Below are 18,345 nucleotides of genomic sequence, written 5' to 3' on the forward strand. Positions count from 1 at the left end.
AATGGATTGTGAAGGATGGAAAAGAGTTGAGAGGGCTTTGCCCATGGAGGGCTCCTTGAAAAAAGAGGGTGGAAACAGTTTACTGCCTATGGGTGGGCTTTTTCAAAATGGGTGGTGAGTGGGAGAGAAGAAGCATTGGGACTTATTCACCTCCTGTTTGCTTTGCTGGTCTTGCAGAGCAAACAACAGGGACATAATCTCCCCACTGAGGAGTGACTGGAAAACAGGACAGAGAGTGGAAAAACCAAGGGGATTGACTGGTGTGTTGTTGTGTTTACTGTGTTTGTTTTGCTACCTGCCAGCTACATCAAACAAGTATGAAGCTTTTGAGTGTGTGTGCATGTGTTGGAGGAGGAGGAAGAAGCATGGGAACTACTGTGCTTGCTTTGCTGCCTACCAGCCATGTGGAGCAGTTGGCAGACTTCTTGAATGTGTGTGTGTGGTGGCAAGCTTTTTAAATATATATATATGGGAGTGTAGGAGGGAGAGAAGCAACTGCTTGAGATGGGCCTCAGCTGAATGTTGGGGTGAGGATAAGGGAGGATATGGCAGCTCTTCCCTGTTCCTGCTGCATGCCCCATAGCAGGAATTGTTCCAAAGTTGTTGTTCTTTTGGGGTGGGATGCCAAATACAGAGGCATCTTTTTCCTGCTGTCTGCCACACAGCAGGGTACAGGGATTGCTCCCAAGTTGTTGTGAGGTGAGGGAAGCACAGTGCAGAAGCACAGTCATCATTATTATTATCATTATTTATTACTAAAGATAATATGGGGGGAAAACATGACTATTTGTACAATTTTATATAACCGTCTCTCTTCTTTTTCTGCTCTTTCGGAGGTTGCAGTCATTTTGTGTTAGGCCACTACAGTGGTACCTCGGTTTAAGAACAGTCCGGTTTAAGAACGATTTGGTTTACAGACTCTGCAAAACCGGAAATAGTGTCTTGGTTTGAGAACTTTACCTCAGTTTAAGAACGGAATCCGAACGGTGGAAGGGCACCGACAGTAGGAGGCCTCATTAGGGAAAGCACGCCTCGGTTTAAGAACGGTTTCAGTTTAAGAACGGACTTCCAGAATGGATTAAGTTCGTAAACCAAGGTACCACTGTATTTCTTTAAATAGCATAAAAAGTGGTCGTTCTAGAATCTGATATAGTCTGTGTACGAAGAAGACTGTGAGCTGAGGCTTGTAGGCCTGTTGTACTGTGTGACTCTGTGACAACTTCTTGTTTTTTATATCCCTCACTCCAAATAAAGCTTTGTTGCCCTGTTTCAAGATGCCTCATGTGAATCTTTTCTATAAACTCCTTTGCATTAGTGCTGCCAAAGGCCCAGTTCTGAGGATTTCTCCCACTCCATGCAGGCTTCTAAATGTCATAAAATGTGACTCTGAACAAGAAAGCATGTACAGTACGCAGACATGGGGAAAATGTGTGTTACAGTGGTGCATGCTTTGCAGGCAAATTATAATCAATTACATACCCCTGGGCAGTTCTAAATTTTCCCTTTAAAAAGCCCCACACCACAAACCATGTTTTAAAAAATGCAATTCCCACAACGTGGCTAGTGCAATCTTAACCATGTCTGCTCTGAAATAAGTTCTACTAAATTCAATGGGGCTTGATCCCAGGTGAGTGGTGTTAGGATTGCAGCCTAAATACTGGAGAATCTGCAGAGTTTCAATGTGCAAATTTCTCCCATTCAACTTGTATATTTAGTTCTCAGATGTGCAATCTTGCAGATCAATTTTATTTCTTGCACTGGGTTTGAAACAAGGAAGGAAGCAGCTTTTGGTTGTTGAGTAGTGTGTGTGTTATTCTGTTTGCATACAGACTCACCATTTTTAATTTTTATTCTGAGCAGAGCTCTCAAAAGCTGGATGTGGTCCAGGCCTCTTTGAACCCCTGAGAGGGCCTGCGCTCCACTGCTGTAAGCGAGCCTTTCCCTTTCATACAGCCTTTGCCCAAACCACTCTTGGGAAGCAAAGAGGGCTGGAGAGAAGCAGGGAAGGTGTTAATCCACTGCCTGCTTTAGACACACAGTGTCTCAGCTGGATCAAATCTGTAGCTTTCTGTGCCAGTCCTGGGGGATTCAGGGAAAGAATCAGAGGCAGAGAGAGCACTCCGGTCTCCTCCAGCCTGGAGGGGACACAAACCACAGGGGATAGCAGCCAGTGAGAAGAACCCAGAATTATTAATAAAATGCCTTTGTGTTCTTGTTGCCAGTGCAGAACTCTGCAGAGAGGGTTCTGTAGCCAAATTATCTGTGGATCTTTTTAATAAGCTCCCTAATTATCTCACCAACTGTCCCTCGCTCACTTTGTATAACTCCTTGCCCTGCTTTGCTATTTACCCACCTTTTGGGCTGTCAGTTTAGTTAATGATTCCTTTATTAAAAACACAGCCATCTAGCCGGCTGAGCTGGTTATCTTTCTGAATGTTGCGTCCTGCTTTCTTTGTCTGCCCACAGCCAGCACGACACCCTCAGAGCATGAGGAAGGGGGGAAAAGATGACCCCCTTTTATTTCCTTTGTGCCCTGCTCCCCTTAATCAGATCTAACTGCACCTTCTCGGCTCAGCCTCTTTTGTCTTTCATTGTGCTTTTTTTTACTTCCTACGGGTTTTCTTGCTTCATTCCTTTATTTTAAGCAACATCTACTCACTGTACATTTAAAGTCCGTTTAGCGCACATGGCTTTCTTCAAAGAATTCTAGGAACTGTAGTTTGTTAAGGGTGTTGGGAATGGTTGCTCTCTGATGGGTAAACTACAGTTCCCATGATTCTTTGGGGGAAGCCATGTGTGAATGTGTGTGCCATTAAATGTGCTTTAAATGTATGGTGCGGATACTATTTCCCCCACTGTTTATCACCCCTCTTCTTTGCTTCCCACCCACACATCTTTCTTTCTTTCTTTCAGTTATACCTTCTCCTCCCTTAAAAGGTGCGCATGATTTCTGTCCCTCTTTTTTTTTTTTTGCAATTTGGCAAGTGCCTGGTTCAAAGGGACTTCCCTTGAAAGGAAAAGAAATGGTGGTATGGGCATGTGTGGGTGTGATCTAGGGAGTCTGCCATCTACATTTGGCATGGAACAATAATCTATAAGGGGAGAAGGTGGAAGGGGTGGACGGGAAGAAGCATATCTGAGTCTCCCACTCTTCAACTCCCACTGTTGCCACTTCTAAGAAGCAGGAAGGCAGAGGAGTCATGTGATACTCTGCTTCAACAGGGAAAAGGAGGGAGGCGGATGCTGTTCACAAACCACAGCTCAGCAACTTCAGAAACCAAACCAACCCAGAAGAAGAAGAGAAGAGTGTGGATTTGATATCCCGCTTTATCACTACCCAAAGGAGTCTCAAAGCGGCTAACATTCTCCTTTCCCTTCCTCCCCCACAACTAACACTCTGTGAGGTGAGTGGGGCTGAGAGACTTCAAAGAAGTGTGACTAGCCCAAGGTCACCCAGCAGCTGCATGTGGAGGAGCGGAGACGCGAACCCGGTTCACCAGATTACGAATCTACCGCTCTTAAACACTACACCACACCAGCTTCATAGCCCAGAGCAGCAGTCAAGTCATAGGATCTTCTGTGACTTTCAGGGCAGTTATATGGTGGAAAGCCAGTGCACAACCACCTCCCCAAAAAACACTGTGAGGATTTGCTTTGAATTCACCTGCTACCTTCTCAAAATATCAGGACACAGTGGGCCCTGGGGAAGTGTCCTCTGATCTAGCCAATGGGCAGTGCTTAGAGTGCCAGGCCAGAGGAGGGGGAATTAAGGGATGCCCAGCCCAGTCTTCAGCATTGGTGCTGAGCTTTAAAGCCCTAAACAGCCTTGGCCCAGTATACCTGAAGGAATGTCTCCACCCCCATCGTTCTACCCGGACACTGAGGTCCAGCTCCGAGGGCCTTCTGGAAGTTCCCTCACTGCGAGAAGTGAGGTTACAGGGAACCAGGCAGAGGGCCTTCTCGGTAGTGGTGCCCGCCCTGTGGAATGCCCTCCCATCAGATATCAAGGAAATAAACAACTATCTGACTTTTAGAAGACACCTGAAGGCAGCCCTGTTTAGGGAAGTTTTTAATGTTTGATGTTTGATTGTGTTGGGAGCTGCCAGAGTGGCTGGGGTATAAATATATGATGATGATGATGATGATGATGATGATGATTCAGCAGTGCCAAGGTTCTGGGAGCCCTGGCAGATGCCGAGTGTTGCCACTGACCCTGCTAAATAGAAACCCTCTTCTTGCAAGTCCTTCTTGTTTCTTCGGCTCCATCCACCAAAAGCCCAGTTCCAGCAGTGCATTCTTAGTGGCATTTGACTAGGGAAGGAGGGAGGAGGAGTTTGGTCTGGCATATCTGTAGGGAAGCTCCTGAAATTAAGTGACAGATGGCCATGGTCTCAGGTGTCTTCAGAGGGATCCTGTGGTCTTCCTACCCACAGGAATTGGGGTCAAATCTGTAACTGAGGCGAACATAGCATGAGGCTGCAGAGCACAGCAGCAGGAGCTGCAAGCTCTAGGAGAAAGGACAGAACTATTTTGCACTGGCATCGCCAAGGCAAGACCCTCCTCAAACTGCTAGTTTGCTGAGTGCAATGCAAGCCTCCCTCAGAAGGCTGCTCTGCTTTTGGGGAACTGGGCCAGAGACATCTATGAGCAAAGCCCTGGCAACAGGCTCGTCCTCTCTCTGCAAATGAGATAGCTAGCCGTGTTCAGCTCTCTCCCTCTTTCTCTCCTGGCAATGGGCTCTGTACGTGATAATGATATATTAATTTACATTAATTATAGCATTAATACATCCTCAGGGCTTCTCAGGAGCAGCAGCTAATTACTCTGTCACACGGATGCTCTGGGATACGGTCCCTGGGTTAGGAAGCCTAGAATCAGGCAGAGCTTTTGTCGGGAGGGATGAACCCGAAGGCAGAGGTGGCGGTCAGGGTGGGCTATAAAAAGGTCGCTCTGTCTCTCGTACAGGTGTGTGAGTCAGGCTGTGATTACCACGTTCACTGCACCTCAGGAAGCATCACAATAAAACAATGGCAGGGCGTTTGGAAACACCCACAAATCCTGGGCACACAAAGGCTCGCTCAGATAACTGAGCCTGCTGCAAAATATATGCAAAATACTATCCCCAATGGCCAACAGCTATGTTTTCACAAATATAACCTGCCTGTTCTCTGTTCTCACTTCCAAGGTGAGCGTATATCTGATATTAGAATAACATGTGACCTCCTACCATCTCATCCGAGGAGTCTCATCCCACTTCTCATCTCGTTCTGTACAATAGTATGGAGAGCCTTTGAAATCTATAGGGTCCCAATTGATTCCCATTGTAAGAATGCATTGCCTAGAGTTGCAGTTCTGGTGATAGTTTATAGAGAAGCATTCCAAAATATGAGGCATTTTGTAGCAGAAGAATCTGACGTGAGGAGAGCAATTTGGTTTTGCAGAGCTATGATCCACTTGAATATGCAACAGTCTTTCAACATAAGATAAAGTCTTTAAACTTGTGACTATGCCTTCCATAGGTAATCCTGAGAAGCTTCTGCTCTGTCCTGTGCTTAGCTTTATGGAAACAAATTCTTCTGATGCCACCTTATTCTCTTGATGTATCTACTGCACAATCTACAGAACAATCTGCCACACTGAGTTCCAGTGGGCTTCCAAATACGTGTGTAGTACCTGCACCCTTAGCCTGCAAACGCAGAGCCCATTCACTTCTTAAGACATTTAATACAGAATACTGTAGATAGGGAAATCTCGTGATGCCAGGATGGTATTGGTTTTTATTTTCTGACTACTGATTCTGAATTAAAACCAGATAGTGATACCTAAATTGATAATGACCAAAGTGCTTTACAGACATTGTCCCCATCATCCTTGCATCAAGCTATCTAGAGGACCTTTTTCTACAGTAATGCCTCCTTCTACAGAGAGCCAGTGTGGTGTAGTGGTTAAGAGCGGTAGTCTCGTAATCTGGTGAAACGGGTTCGCGTCTCCGCTCCTCCACAAGCAGCTGCTGGGTGACCTTGGGCCAGTCACACTTCTTTGAAGTCTCTCAGCCCCACTCACCTCACAGAGTGTTTGTTGTGGGGGAGGAAGGGAAAGGAGAATGTTGGCCGCTTTGAGACTCCTTCGGGTAGTGATAAAGTGGGATAGCAAATCCAAACTCTTCTTCTCCTCCGACCCAGGAAAGCTGCCCTTAAAAATTTCCCACAATGCCCCAGAATTCCATTGCAGAAATATTTAAGCAGCGGCTTCCCAGACCCAGCTACTCAGTGTGGCCGAAAGCAAGCACCAAGAGATGCCCTACTGGGGCCTCAGCAGCTGCCCAAGAATAACAGTTGCCAAGGTTTGGCATGGAACTGGCAGAACAATATTGGCTTGCCTTAGGACCACTTACTAAACTCATGGCCAAGCAAGTGGAAACCACTATGCTACCTTAATTCACTGAAAGGAAGCTACTTAATGACTTGATTCCTAGTTTCACAGTTGTATTCTATAGCTGCACCCATAGACTCCTCAAGTAACCATCAATTTTCCAAGCCCTCTTATCCAGTGAGCAAATGCCTAGACCTGGCTTCTTTCATTCACACTCATTCTTTTTACCCCTAATACAAGGCCCCAGACACAACACCCCAATTCTAAGCACCACACTCCACATTCCCACCAGCTCCCTCCTGGTTTGCAAATGGTACCTGAATGGAGACGTCACTGTAGGAGCCCCCGATAACCCCTGTGATAGCTGTAGGTACATCATCATGAATGGCATAGGACCCATCAGGGCAGATGTGCTCAGAGCCGTCCACTCTGGTGAGGGAGGCACGCACAAAATCCAGGGATTGTTCTAGGGCATAGGTGTCCTTGGAACAGGTGTCTAGGATGTGAGCTCCCAGGGTGATGCCCGGCAGAAGCTGCTGGTTCTTGTTGATCTCATCTAGGGCAAAGAGCATAGCTTCAAGGCGCTGGATGCCACGATGTTCATTGATCTTGCCACACTCCTCTGTAGGATTTCCTTTCTCGTGGACTGGGAACAGGCCCCCAATAACCAGGTCACCTTCCAAGCTGATCTCCTTCTTGGCTGCCACGTTGTATCCGGGGCTCTGGCCATGAATGCTGGTGTGGCACGCAACAGGATAGACCAGCAGAATCCATAGGGTGGCAGAGGATGCCATTGCACTGCCTCAAGAGGGCAGCAAGCACCTTTCCAAGCCACAAGGAGACCTCCCTGGTCAGAGCAAAGGTGTCAGATAGCCTACCATTTGTTGTGGGCAGTTGTGTCTCTGAAACACCTTTAATTCAACAGCAGTGTCCAATGGCCATCCTGCCGCAAGGAAACTCCAGCCTTAGGTGAATAAACAGTTATATTGTGATGTCCAAATATAGCCAAACAGAAGCAATTGCTGCTGGGAGTTGTGCTTTTTATCAGCCCCTTTGGAGAAAGAAAGACACAACAACCTGTGGGAGACAGAGAAAGAGAGAGGAAAAAGAGGGGAGATAATTAGTTACAGCATGAAAGGCCCAGTGGAGATATCCTTTAAGTTCTGGATCTTTAGTTTTATGGTGCCACAAATGTGCCACTACTGGGTACTATAAATATCATCACTTTTACAGGGGAATCCCTTAACTAGTCACTTCACAGCACATATTCAAGGTAGCTCCCTACTAAGAAAATGGTATTTGCTTAGGATAGGCAGGCGCCAGCTTTTCTGCTGAGCTCAGGCAAGCCTCAGGAAATATGTTCCTCAGGCACAACTAGGATTCCAAGCCATGAAAACTGTACTCATTTCATTGTTTACACAGGCTGATTACTAGTAAAAAAATAGATACCTTATGTCCATTCATTCATTTATTCATTCATTACAATTTCTCAAGAGTTACAAGGCTAACCAGGGAAGCACTATAAACTATATTAGTTACAATAAAAGACAAACAACCCCCCCACTTCTATACAGACTGTTCATATTTTTTATATGATATATACACACACCACATTTTGAAAAACACCCACATGTACTAGTTTGGTTTAATATAATTTGTTATCAGCATCCCTTATTTTGAAGAATTAATGCTTATTTCAAAGAAGTATTCCTTGCTTTAGAATAGAATACCGGGATGGAACACAGTGGACAGACTAGAACAGGGCTCATCAACATTTCAGCCCCAAAATGGCTGCTGTAGGGGCAGAAGAGGGGTCAGCAACATTTTTTGAGGCCGGGCCGGTCCACTTCCTGACAGACCTCTCAGTGGGCTGGAGCGTGCATGCTCACGCCTGTGCATGCACACACGCTATTTCTGGCGCTCTTCCGACCCAGAAGTCCGTCCCTGCAGTGAGAAAAAAATGGCGCCACGGAAAAAAAGCACGGAATCCCCACGCCGATCCACAGAATGGCCGTGGGCCGGTTCCAGGAAGCTCATTGGCCGGACCTGGCCCATGGAGAGGACCACAAAATGGTGCAGGCAATTCAAAGTGTTGGTGTTGACCTTTAAAGTCCTAAATGGCCTTGGTCCAGTATACCTGAAGGAGTGTCTCCGCCCTCATCGTTCTACCTGGACACTGAGATCCAGTGTCGAGGGCTTTCTGGTGGTTCCCTCACTGTGAGAAGCCAAGTTACAGGGAACCAGGCAGAGGGCCTTCTCGGTAGTGGTGCCCACCCTGTGGAATGCCCTCCCATCAGATGTCAAAGAGATAAACAACTACCTGGCATTTAGAAGACATCTGAAGGCAGCCCTGTTTAGGGAAGTTTTTAATGTTTGATGTTTTATCGTGTTTTTAATATTCTGTTGGGAGCTGCCAGAGTGACCTATTATCAGTGGGGGGAAAGGCACCTACATTAGCCACCAAAGCACTTTCACACAGAGAGATGCTCTCAGCACCTCTTCTCCATTCTGTCCTCCAGCAGATTGTGGACATGTTTAAGGGGATGTGTTCAGTGCAGAAGAGGCAGAGCTTCTGCAAGCAGGAGCTGAACAGCAGCAAGAGCAAACTGTCTCTCAAATATTGTGGATTTTTAAGGAGATATTTACTGAGACCGTCTGCAGGCACTGTCATGGGAGTTACTAGCAGTCCAGCTGGGCGGCATGTTGGTGACCCCTGGCATCTGCACAGAATTGCAAAGGAAAACTTCAGTCTAGATTTAATTATATTTTGGGGACTATTCTCTTTTTAATGGATGAAGGTGAATTCCTTCACTTGCTTCAAAATGTGGCAAGGTAACCCTGCTTTGTTTGGAAGTTGGAAGAAGAGATGATAGAAACATTGAAGGGATGGGGAGGGGGAGAGGTTGAGCCACAGGGTGCTCATATCTTGCTACATCAGAATGGTTGAAAATGTATGGCCAGTGCCCCCAAATTCTTTCCATCTTTGCCTCTCCTTTCTCTCTGCTGCTGACAGAATATTCCCCGTCCCATTTTTTAAACATTATATCCTCCTATTTCATTCCTCTAAGGAAATCTTTTACTCCCCATAAGAATATCAGAAAAACCCTGCTGGATCAGGCCAGTGCCCTTCTAGTCCAGCATCCTGACCCCACAGTTGCCAACCAAATGCCCCTGGGAGGCCTCTAAGATGACCCTGGGTGCAAGAGCAGCACTCCCCTCCTCTCCTGTGACTTCCAGCAGCTGGTATGGAGGGGCACAGGGGCTCCAACATGGCCCAAATAGTAAGTGCTTCAGAAAACAAGACTGCAGGCCAATGACCTGCAAACCATGACCAGTTTCTCTGGTATTGTGTTCAAAGTAGCTAAGTGGTTAGCATTTTATGACATCTGTAAGAATTAAATAGCACAACTCGACATAATACGCAATGTTGGTTTTTTAAAAACAAGAAGGGAAAATGTTTTATTTTGGGATGACTAAACATAGGCTGGACAACTGTTTCTTGGACGACTGGAATCTATGCAGGCAACTAAAAAAAAATCCCTTTTACCACTGATGAAGATATAAAACAAAGAGCCGGGGGGGGGGGGGAATAGGCCAGGTGACATCTCTAGCCCCTTGCCGTATGTCAAGTTTTGCTTTTTAAAGTCTGCAACCCTGCAGAGTACACCTTTGTTCCGGAATGTCCATTATTTCAGAAACCCACAGAACAAGTAGCGCAGCTTTGTACTGTTCTGTATTTTAAGACTGCAGATTTCTTCCCTGCGTCCCCCCCTCCCCATTTAACACGAAGAAACTTCTGGCATAGAACTCCCCAGGATTCCTTGTCACCATGGCAACCAGGAGATAGAGAGGCAGGGCGTGTACATGTGTGCAGGGCCAGATTTAACATTTAGCAGCTGTAGGTGCCTTCCTAGGGCAACGCTGTCCAGTGGGTAGTGTTTTCTCTGCAAAATTTGCAGGTAGCAAATACACTGTGCTGGAGACAAGGGGGGAGCATAGTGAGAAAGAAAGAAAGAAAGAAAGAAAGAAAGAAAGAAAGAAAGAAAGAAAGAAAGAAAGAAAGAATCACCCCACTCCTCTTGAATTATTCCATACTCTTTATGAGTGTCTGCTTAGAAAGTGTGCATGAAAAAGGGAAGCTGTGAAAGAGGTTGTCATTTTGACTTTCCGCCTACAATGCCCACTGTCAAAACATCTAAAGCCAGGAAGGGGCATGTGTGCATGTGTAAAACCTAGAATTCCTACAGGGAGAAGTCTGGCTGCCTTTTGGTCAAACCATCTCTTTTCTTTGTTCTTTGCACTATGAGCTGTGTCAAATGTGCCAATTTTATCTGGCACGAGTGCCTCATAGCACCTCTTGGGGTTTGAACTCCTAGCCATTCTGAACCAAATTTCTCTTGCTTGCCAACACCATATATGCCTTGCCTGATGCTTTGCATGATTCTGTTGCTGGAGGAAATAAAGGTTGTTTGTTTTCTTTGGGTTTTTTTTTTTAAAGCTGGTTAAATTCACACCACGTCCTGCTCCCTCGGTCCATCAGTCTCCCCTTGTGACCAAGTGTCTGGGATGAGGGCAGACTGACAAGAAGGAAACACTAGCCAGGATTTGACACTCAAAAAACATAGCTGCTTCCCTCCACTTCTCTCCTCACGTTTCTCTTCCCTTTTCTTCCCAAGCATAGTGCAAAATTTGAGGCTCAGAACACAGCATGTTTAAAATGGGGGGTGGGGGGACAAATTCCTAGGCAGAAACAGCAAGGGATAAACTGAAGTTATAATGATGACATAGGGTGTGGATTTCAAAGGATAGTTGTACAGTATTTTGGTCTGCGTATTGTGTCAGGAAGTGCAAATTAGGTAGTAAAGGGACCCCTGACCATTAGGTCCAGTCGTGGCCGACTCAGGGGTTGCGGCGCTCATCTCGCTTAATTGGCCAAGGGAGCCAGCGTACAGCTTCCAGGTCATGTGGCCAGCATGACTAAGCCGCTTCTGGTGAACCAGAGCAGCGTGCGGAAATGCTGTTTGCCTTCCCGCCAGAGCGGTACCTATTTATCTACTTGCACATTGATGTGCTTTCGAATTGCTAGGTTGGCAGGAGCTGGGACTGAGCAACGGGAGCTCACCCCATTGCGGGGATTCGAACCGCCGACCTTCTGATCGGCAAGTCCTAGGCTCTGTGGTTTAACCCACAGCGCCACCCACGTCCCTTAAATTAGGTAGTGGACCAAACCAAATTAAAACAAATTGAAATTAAATTAAAATCTGAAACGAACCAACATTCTCTCCCATCCCCATCCTGAAGAGAGTGTCAACTTTAGCCTGTTCTTGCAAACCGTGATGGAACAAAAGACACTTGGCAACACTGAGAGCTCACCCCATGATTTCTAGGCACAGGTCTGAAAGGTTTCTCTTTTGTCCTGCCGCTTTCCCTGGGAAAACCCACAGTCTACTGCTTCTAATCAAATTAGAATCCGGGACAGCTTCTGTAAATCTGGGACTGTCCCTGGAAAATAGAGACACAGTTGAAGGGCCTGGATCTGTGCCTAGTAAGCATGGGGCACTAGTAAGCATGGGGCAAAAGTTAAAAGTGCATGAGCCCTAATAGTTGGCCATGTAACAGTGATATTGAAGTCATGCTATAGCTACAAGGCATCATAAAGTCTTGTGCCTTAAGTCCAATGGTTTTCGACAGGAGTTATAAAGCTGCCCGAGATCAGTCACTGCTATTAGCCTGCTTATAGCACTTTAAACTTATTATCACGTTTTGTCTTGTGGTACAAATGTGTTTATCATAATTGCAGTTGATTAAACATTTACAGCAGAAACTCACAGGGGGCCAGAACAGGTTCCTGGATTCTGTGTGGAAGAATTGAACAAATAAAGTTCCAGTCCCAAGATGTACGAGGACCAAAGAAGCATTTCAAATATTTCCTTTCCTGTTGTTCAGGGAGGTTGGTTTCAGCCTTTGAGCTCACTGCATGAGTTGTAAATAGCGTGGAATGTTTCTGTATGTTTTCATTGTTGCTTTAATCATTAGTCAATCAGACTCTCAAGATATTCAAAAGCCAATTCTGCTCCAGTTAGTTTTACAATGCTGTCACCCCAACAATTATTTTTAAACAGATAATAACATGTTCAGAATTTGTGGATAAGAGCTGGTAGAAAGCGCCTTTGAAAAATAGGCATTGTTTAGTGAAATGATCCTCAAAGCATGATGTAGGCTTCCCTAATTCAACTGGATAAACAATTATGCTAAATACCCTCTTGGCTCCCTAGCAAGGCAAGGATTGTGATAGATTGTACAGGCCACATCTAGTTCTCTCTGTGTATATGGCTGTGTATGAAAAGGGCCATTAGGAACCCACTTGTGAAATTGATCTGAGAATGCCTATGACCGTTGTTTAATACCATCAAAGACTCAGGGCCATTGAATTGTCTAATACCATCAAAGACTTAGGGCCATTTAGTTGTTTATTACTATCAAAGACTTATGACCATTTAGTTGTTTAATACCATCAAAGACTTAGGATAACACATGCTGTATATGAGAATAATTATGGGTCTAAGAGAGGTGCTCAAAAAAAATGGCTGTGCAGAGTTTGATGTGTTTTAATTCATTTTGTGGTGTCCTTTTCAGTGGGCACTTGATCTTTGTGTTGTTTATGACATCTCTTTCATAATATATAAAGTCCAGAAATTATTGAGTCCCAGTCAAATGGTGGACTTTCTAGTTACATAATTACTTGAAAGTTTCCAAGTAATTGCCCTTAAAAGAAACAACCAAAAGCCAAAATGGGGCTGAAGAATCATAGAATCATAGAGTTGGAAGAGACCACAAGGGCCATCGAGTCCAACCCCCTGCCAAGCAGGAAACACCATCAGACAACTCCTGACATTTAAGCCTCTGCTTAAAGACCTCCAAAGAAGGAGACTCCACCACACTCCTTGGCAGCAAATTCCACTGTTGAACAGCTCTTACTGTCAGGAAGTTCTTCCTAATGTTTAGGTGGAATCTTCTTTCTTGTAGTTTGGATCCATTGCTCCATGTCCGCTTCTCTGGAGCAGTAGAAAACAACCTTTCTCCCTCCTCTATGTGACATCCTTTTATATATTTGAACATGGCTATAGAAAGAACATACTTAAAATCCACAGTCTATAATCTAGGGAGATGTTGTGCTTCCTCATCCCGTATATATGGTGTGGACTAAGTCAACCGTGATTGCTTCCCATATTCCCGAGCTGTAGCATAGCACTGAAAGTAAGGCTCCATGGCTGAGTCCTGCCTCAGATTGAGCCTTGAGACTATGCCATCAAAATGGCATTATGTACATTTTCGCCTCACAAAAAATTAAATAAGGAAGATATGCAAATTTAGGGAAATTGATTATTCATAATCGTGTCAGACCTATAGCGGTTGAAAACCCCCAAATCTGCCCTTCATATCCCTGTACTAAACTTTAAATGCCATGACTTTTATTTATTTATTTATTTTTAAATGCAAACACAAGACATTTACCCTCAGGCTAAAGCTAAAAAGCTCTGAAGCACCTGTTTAACAAGGACACGCCAGGTGTGCGCTGGGAAGTTTAAATAACTGTTGTCACCCTCTTCTCAAAGCACTAGTTGATAGCCTGCAATTAAAAATGTCAATTTATATGTTACAAGCATAGTAGAACAATTCCCAGCTTGAACCAAATCAGTGTTAATGTTTCCACAATTGCAGTTTCCAACTACTGGAAAGTAAAATTGCACTGTGTAAAAATAACATGGTCCAACCTACCATGTAAGTAACCATCTACTTGTGTGTCTATTTGCCTGATTTGTGATAATAGCAAAGGAAAGGTTGTTTGTGTTTCCGGAAGAGACATTACTCTCTCTCTCTCTCTCTCTCTCTCTCTCTCTCTCTGGGTGTGGGTGGGTGTGTAGGGAAGAGGTCAAATTGAACAAAGCTGGACTTGGAAGGCCAGATTCCTTGCCAAGCAGACGTCAAAAAGCCAGCCATGCTATAATTGTTTTTCCACTGAAAAATGTCAATTTCACACAAATTCAAACCATGAATTTCACTTCAGATATTAGCATAAAAAGATGGGAAATTGTTCCTGCGGTTCTGGGGGTATATCTATTTTTAAACCTTCAGCATGAGGAAGGACCATAGCTCAGTGGTAGAAGACCTGCTTTGCATACAGAAGCTTTTGGATTCGATCCCCGGCATTCCCAGGTGAGGTTGGCAGTGGCCTCTCTCAGAAACCCTGGAGAGCCATGGCCAGTCAGTGTAGACAGTACTGAGCTGCATGGACCAATGGTCTGACTTGACATAAGGCAAGTCATGTTCCATACCTCCCAAGTACCCCAGAAAAATTGGTCATCCAATATTTTCATGTGAGATCATAGCGGCCATTTTGGATGTAGTGATCTTACACTGTGCTCTCATGCCATAATCTTGTGTGGCATGCAAAAACACACACATTTTGGGGCACCGCATAAGCTCTCATCCGGATAAAGTGCTTTTTGGGTTGAGAGTGCAACCTGTTCTAAATCTTCAGTGTTGGCTGAGCCATCAAAAGCATTGTTTCCCAGAGAGGCCCGACCTATCAAGACCTATTCCCTATCAAGACCTATTCCCAGATAGGCACGACCTATTTTGCTGTCTATTAAACAAACACAAGATACAGGTCTAAAGCCTTCCTATGTTTCCCCAAGACGTGTTATGGGGAATCATTCCAGGAAGAGAGCCAGAAAGGTAATGTGGGAAGCAAAGAGTCCACTGAAGAACTCAGCAAAGAGGGAAAATGAAGAGCAAGTACGTAGTTGTAGGGAAAGAGGAGGAGGAGGAGGCAAAAGAGAGAAGAATTCTTTGCCAGCCTCTTGGCTGCCCTCCATGGTGTTGCATCCACAGATTTCCCTACACTGCTTGGTTCTGAACCAAGACTGACAAGCTTATCAGGCCTTGTCACATGGCATCTTTCACTTTCCTAATGCCTCACCAAGGCATCATGGACAGATTGGCTCCCTCCCACCTGCTGCCAGTTTGCCTTTCACAGCATTGACTGATCCTGCCGCTGGAGAAATGAGAGGCTGGGGTGGGTGGGAAGCCTGACTATTGAAAATGATGTTTCCTTGGACCTTCTCAGATTTCACTCTGCGTGGGGGACCAAGCGGTGGGCCTAGAACTGATTACATGGGAGGCGGTGCCAATTCTAGCTTGAAATGGCAACTGCTCTATCACTGTATACCAGGAAGGATTTGTTTTTCTCGTTTTTCCTTTCATCTCTCTCTCTGCCCATTCCTCTTTGCTCGCTGAGGTCAAGCTTCACAACAAAACTTTTTGCAAAAGCTTCAGAACTGAGATTGTTATTTGGCAAAGTGCCGTTGTGCCCGGTGGCCCTGCAGGTTTCAAAGTGAAAAGTGGCCCTGCAGCTAGCAGTTGCTGAAGCTTGGTGCTTGCTGCAATTGTTTTGTTCTTTCCTGGATGGATTGAGGGCGCAAAGGTGTTGCGGGGCTCTTGAGCTTCTTTATTTACTAAACTACATGCGCAATGAGCAGTGGATTAATTCTTTTCTTTGGGAAAGATGCAGGTATGAGAAACAGAGAGATTGGATGCAGCACACATTTAAAGGTGAGTCTACCCAGCTTGCAATATGCAAATCGAAGCACAGCTATCCTACCAAATTTGTATAAAGTGTGCATTAAAATGCATATATTTGTGAAAATAACTTAAATGTATTACAGTGGTACCTCGGGTTACAGACGCTTCAGGTTACAGACTCCGCTAACCCAGAAATAGTACCTCTGGTTAAGAACTTTGCTTCAGGATGAAATCGTGCTCCGGTGGTGCGGTGGCAGCAGGAGGCCCCATTAGCTAAAGTGGTACCTCAGGTTAAGAACAGTTTCAGGTTAAGAACAGAGCTCTGGAATTAATTAAGTTCTTAACCCAAGGTACCACTCTATATTAGGGGTAATACAAATACGCTTTGGAAAATATATAAAGCAAAGTTGCCTTTAAAAAATGTGCATATTGAGAGATATTCACGGGGAAATGTTGAATTTTCATGGGAACCTTTTTTGGGGGGGGGGGGCGGAATGCAAACTGATGTGGAAATGTGGAGAACTTAATTTAAAAATTAGAAACTGAGAGAAACCTGAATTGACATATCCACCCATCCCTGAAAAAGTGTCAGTTTTTCTTGAGCGCTGTGGTTTCAGGTACTTTGGGAACTGCTGGGGCTTCAGATCACCTGCTTTTTCACCAACTCCCTAAGGTAAGGCAGTTGTCAGCAGAAAGTGATCTCATAACAGGGGTCCTCATCGCAATAGTTTTATTTATTTACAAAACATGTAAGTTGCATTGCAGCTGAAGCTTTCAGTATGGTGGAAATACAACAACAAGGCACCATCATTATCTCCCCCTATAAGCAGGAATAAAATTATAAAAATGCCAAAAGCTATACAAAGCCATGCCCTAGGGCAGCTCAAAAGGGCTAATTCCCCCAAAGCACTGCAGAAAAGAATTATTTTCACCAGACCACAGTGTCATTATGGGTATAGGGCGGTACAGAAATAAAATATAAACAAACAACCTGCAGAAAAGCTCCAGAGCAATGAGGGAGATGGCCCTGTTGCAAACCAGTCTGGCTGTATTGATTTAGGTACTTATGACCCACTTTTCAAAGGGGAAAAACCTTTACAGAGTGGCTTATCATATGGCTATACATACAATTTTAAATCAATAAAAATATCAATTAGCACGCCAAACAATCCCTATTCTCTTCCAGTTCCAGCTAAGATTCGAGTAGATGAACAAATATGCCAGAGAAGTTTAGGAGATAGAGGGAGGGTCCTGGTTCAAAAAGAGAAGAAAAGGAAAGAAAAGAACTTAACAAAAAACATCTTTCATATGAAATGTAACTTGAAGCATAGCTGATCATAAACTTAAGGATTTTTCACATGAGTAGAAGTATGTCTTGTTGCAAGGAAAAAATAGCTACAGTATGAAAGGATAAACAAGTTTGGGGCAAGTACTCTTTGGTGAGAGAACCCCAGCAGAGATTTAAAATCGCAACACATGCAGCAAAGGGAAGTGTGGAAATATAGGCTGTAAGACCTTTAGAATATGTCCTTGTGAGTTCCTTCTAAAGTCCCCCTCTTTCCCCAGCCTAGAAAAAGACTAAACGTTCAGTAAGTTAAAAATAGTTTACTTACAAACTCTCCAAAGGTCAGGTTCATGTGTTTTTCCATACATCAGTCAGAAAACACAGATAGCACAGAAGCTGCAACTCAGCTTAGTTACAGTGGCGAAAGTTCTGGTATAAGAACACACGAATGGCTTGTAAGAGCCATGTGGTCTGAGCTGCAGCAACCAACTCAAAACCTCCTCACATTCTGAGCTTCTTGGGTAGAGTGACGGAACAAAACCTTGATTACCTAGACCCTCCCAAGCTGATCTAAGCCTAGCAGGGCAGCTTACTCTGTGGTATTAACCCTTTCATGCATTAATTAGACTTAAGTATATTGGTTATAGGGACACGGGTTCGAAAGCACTTCAAAGTGCAAGTAGATAAATAGGTACCGCTCCGGCGGGAAGGTAAATGGCATTTCCATGTGCTGCTCTGGTTCACCAGAAGCAGCTTAGTCATGCTGGCCACATGACCTGGAAGCTGTATGCCAGCTCCCTCAGCCAATAAAGCGAGATGAGCGCCGCAACCCCAAAGTCGGCCACAACTGGACCTAATGGTCAGGGGTCCCTTTACCTTTACCTATATTGGTTATATGAATCTGTTTATTCCACGCCTCTGAGATAGCCAAGACCTAAAAAATGTTCAGGACTTTTTAAGGGCAATGCCCTTAAAGGTATCTTGAATGGGGCTCAGAAACATTGTTCAGCATTTATTTTTCTGCTAATAGCTGATGAGGGTACATTCAGAGGCATTTTGTCTTCACAAATCATATAAACAAGAGAAATAGCTAGCATTAAGCC

The 18,345-nt window shown here is 44.7% G+C and overlaps 1 protein-coding gene across 1 annotated transcript in view; it reads right to left on the reverse strand.

Moving 5' to 3' along the window:
* Positions 1–18,345, reverse strand: part of GRM2 (glutamate metabotropic receptor 2) — an 88,462-nt gene that overhangs the window by 31,326 nt on the left and 38,791 nt on the right. Inside the window, exon 2 of the mRNA XM_083429373.1 lies at positions 6,690–7,449. Within this exon, the coding sequence (XP_083285499.1) occupies positions 6,690–7,166 (477 nt within the window). The 5' untranslated portion in view covers positions 7,167–7,449. The remainder of the gene's footprint in view (positions 1–6,689; positions 7,450–18,345) is intronic.

Source organism: Podarcis tiliguerta (genome assembly GCF_965153285.1).
Source record: "Podarcis tiliguerta genome assembly, chromosome: 2".
NCBI lineage: Eukaryota > Metazoa > Chordata > Lepidosauria > Squamata > Lacertidae > Podarcis > Podarcis tiliguerta.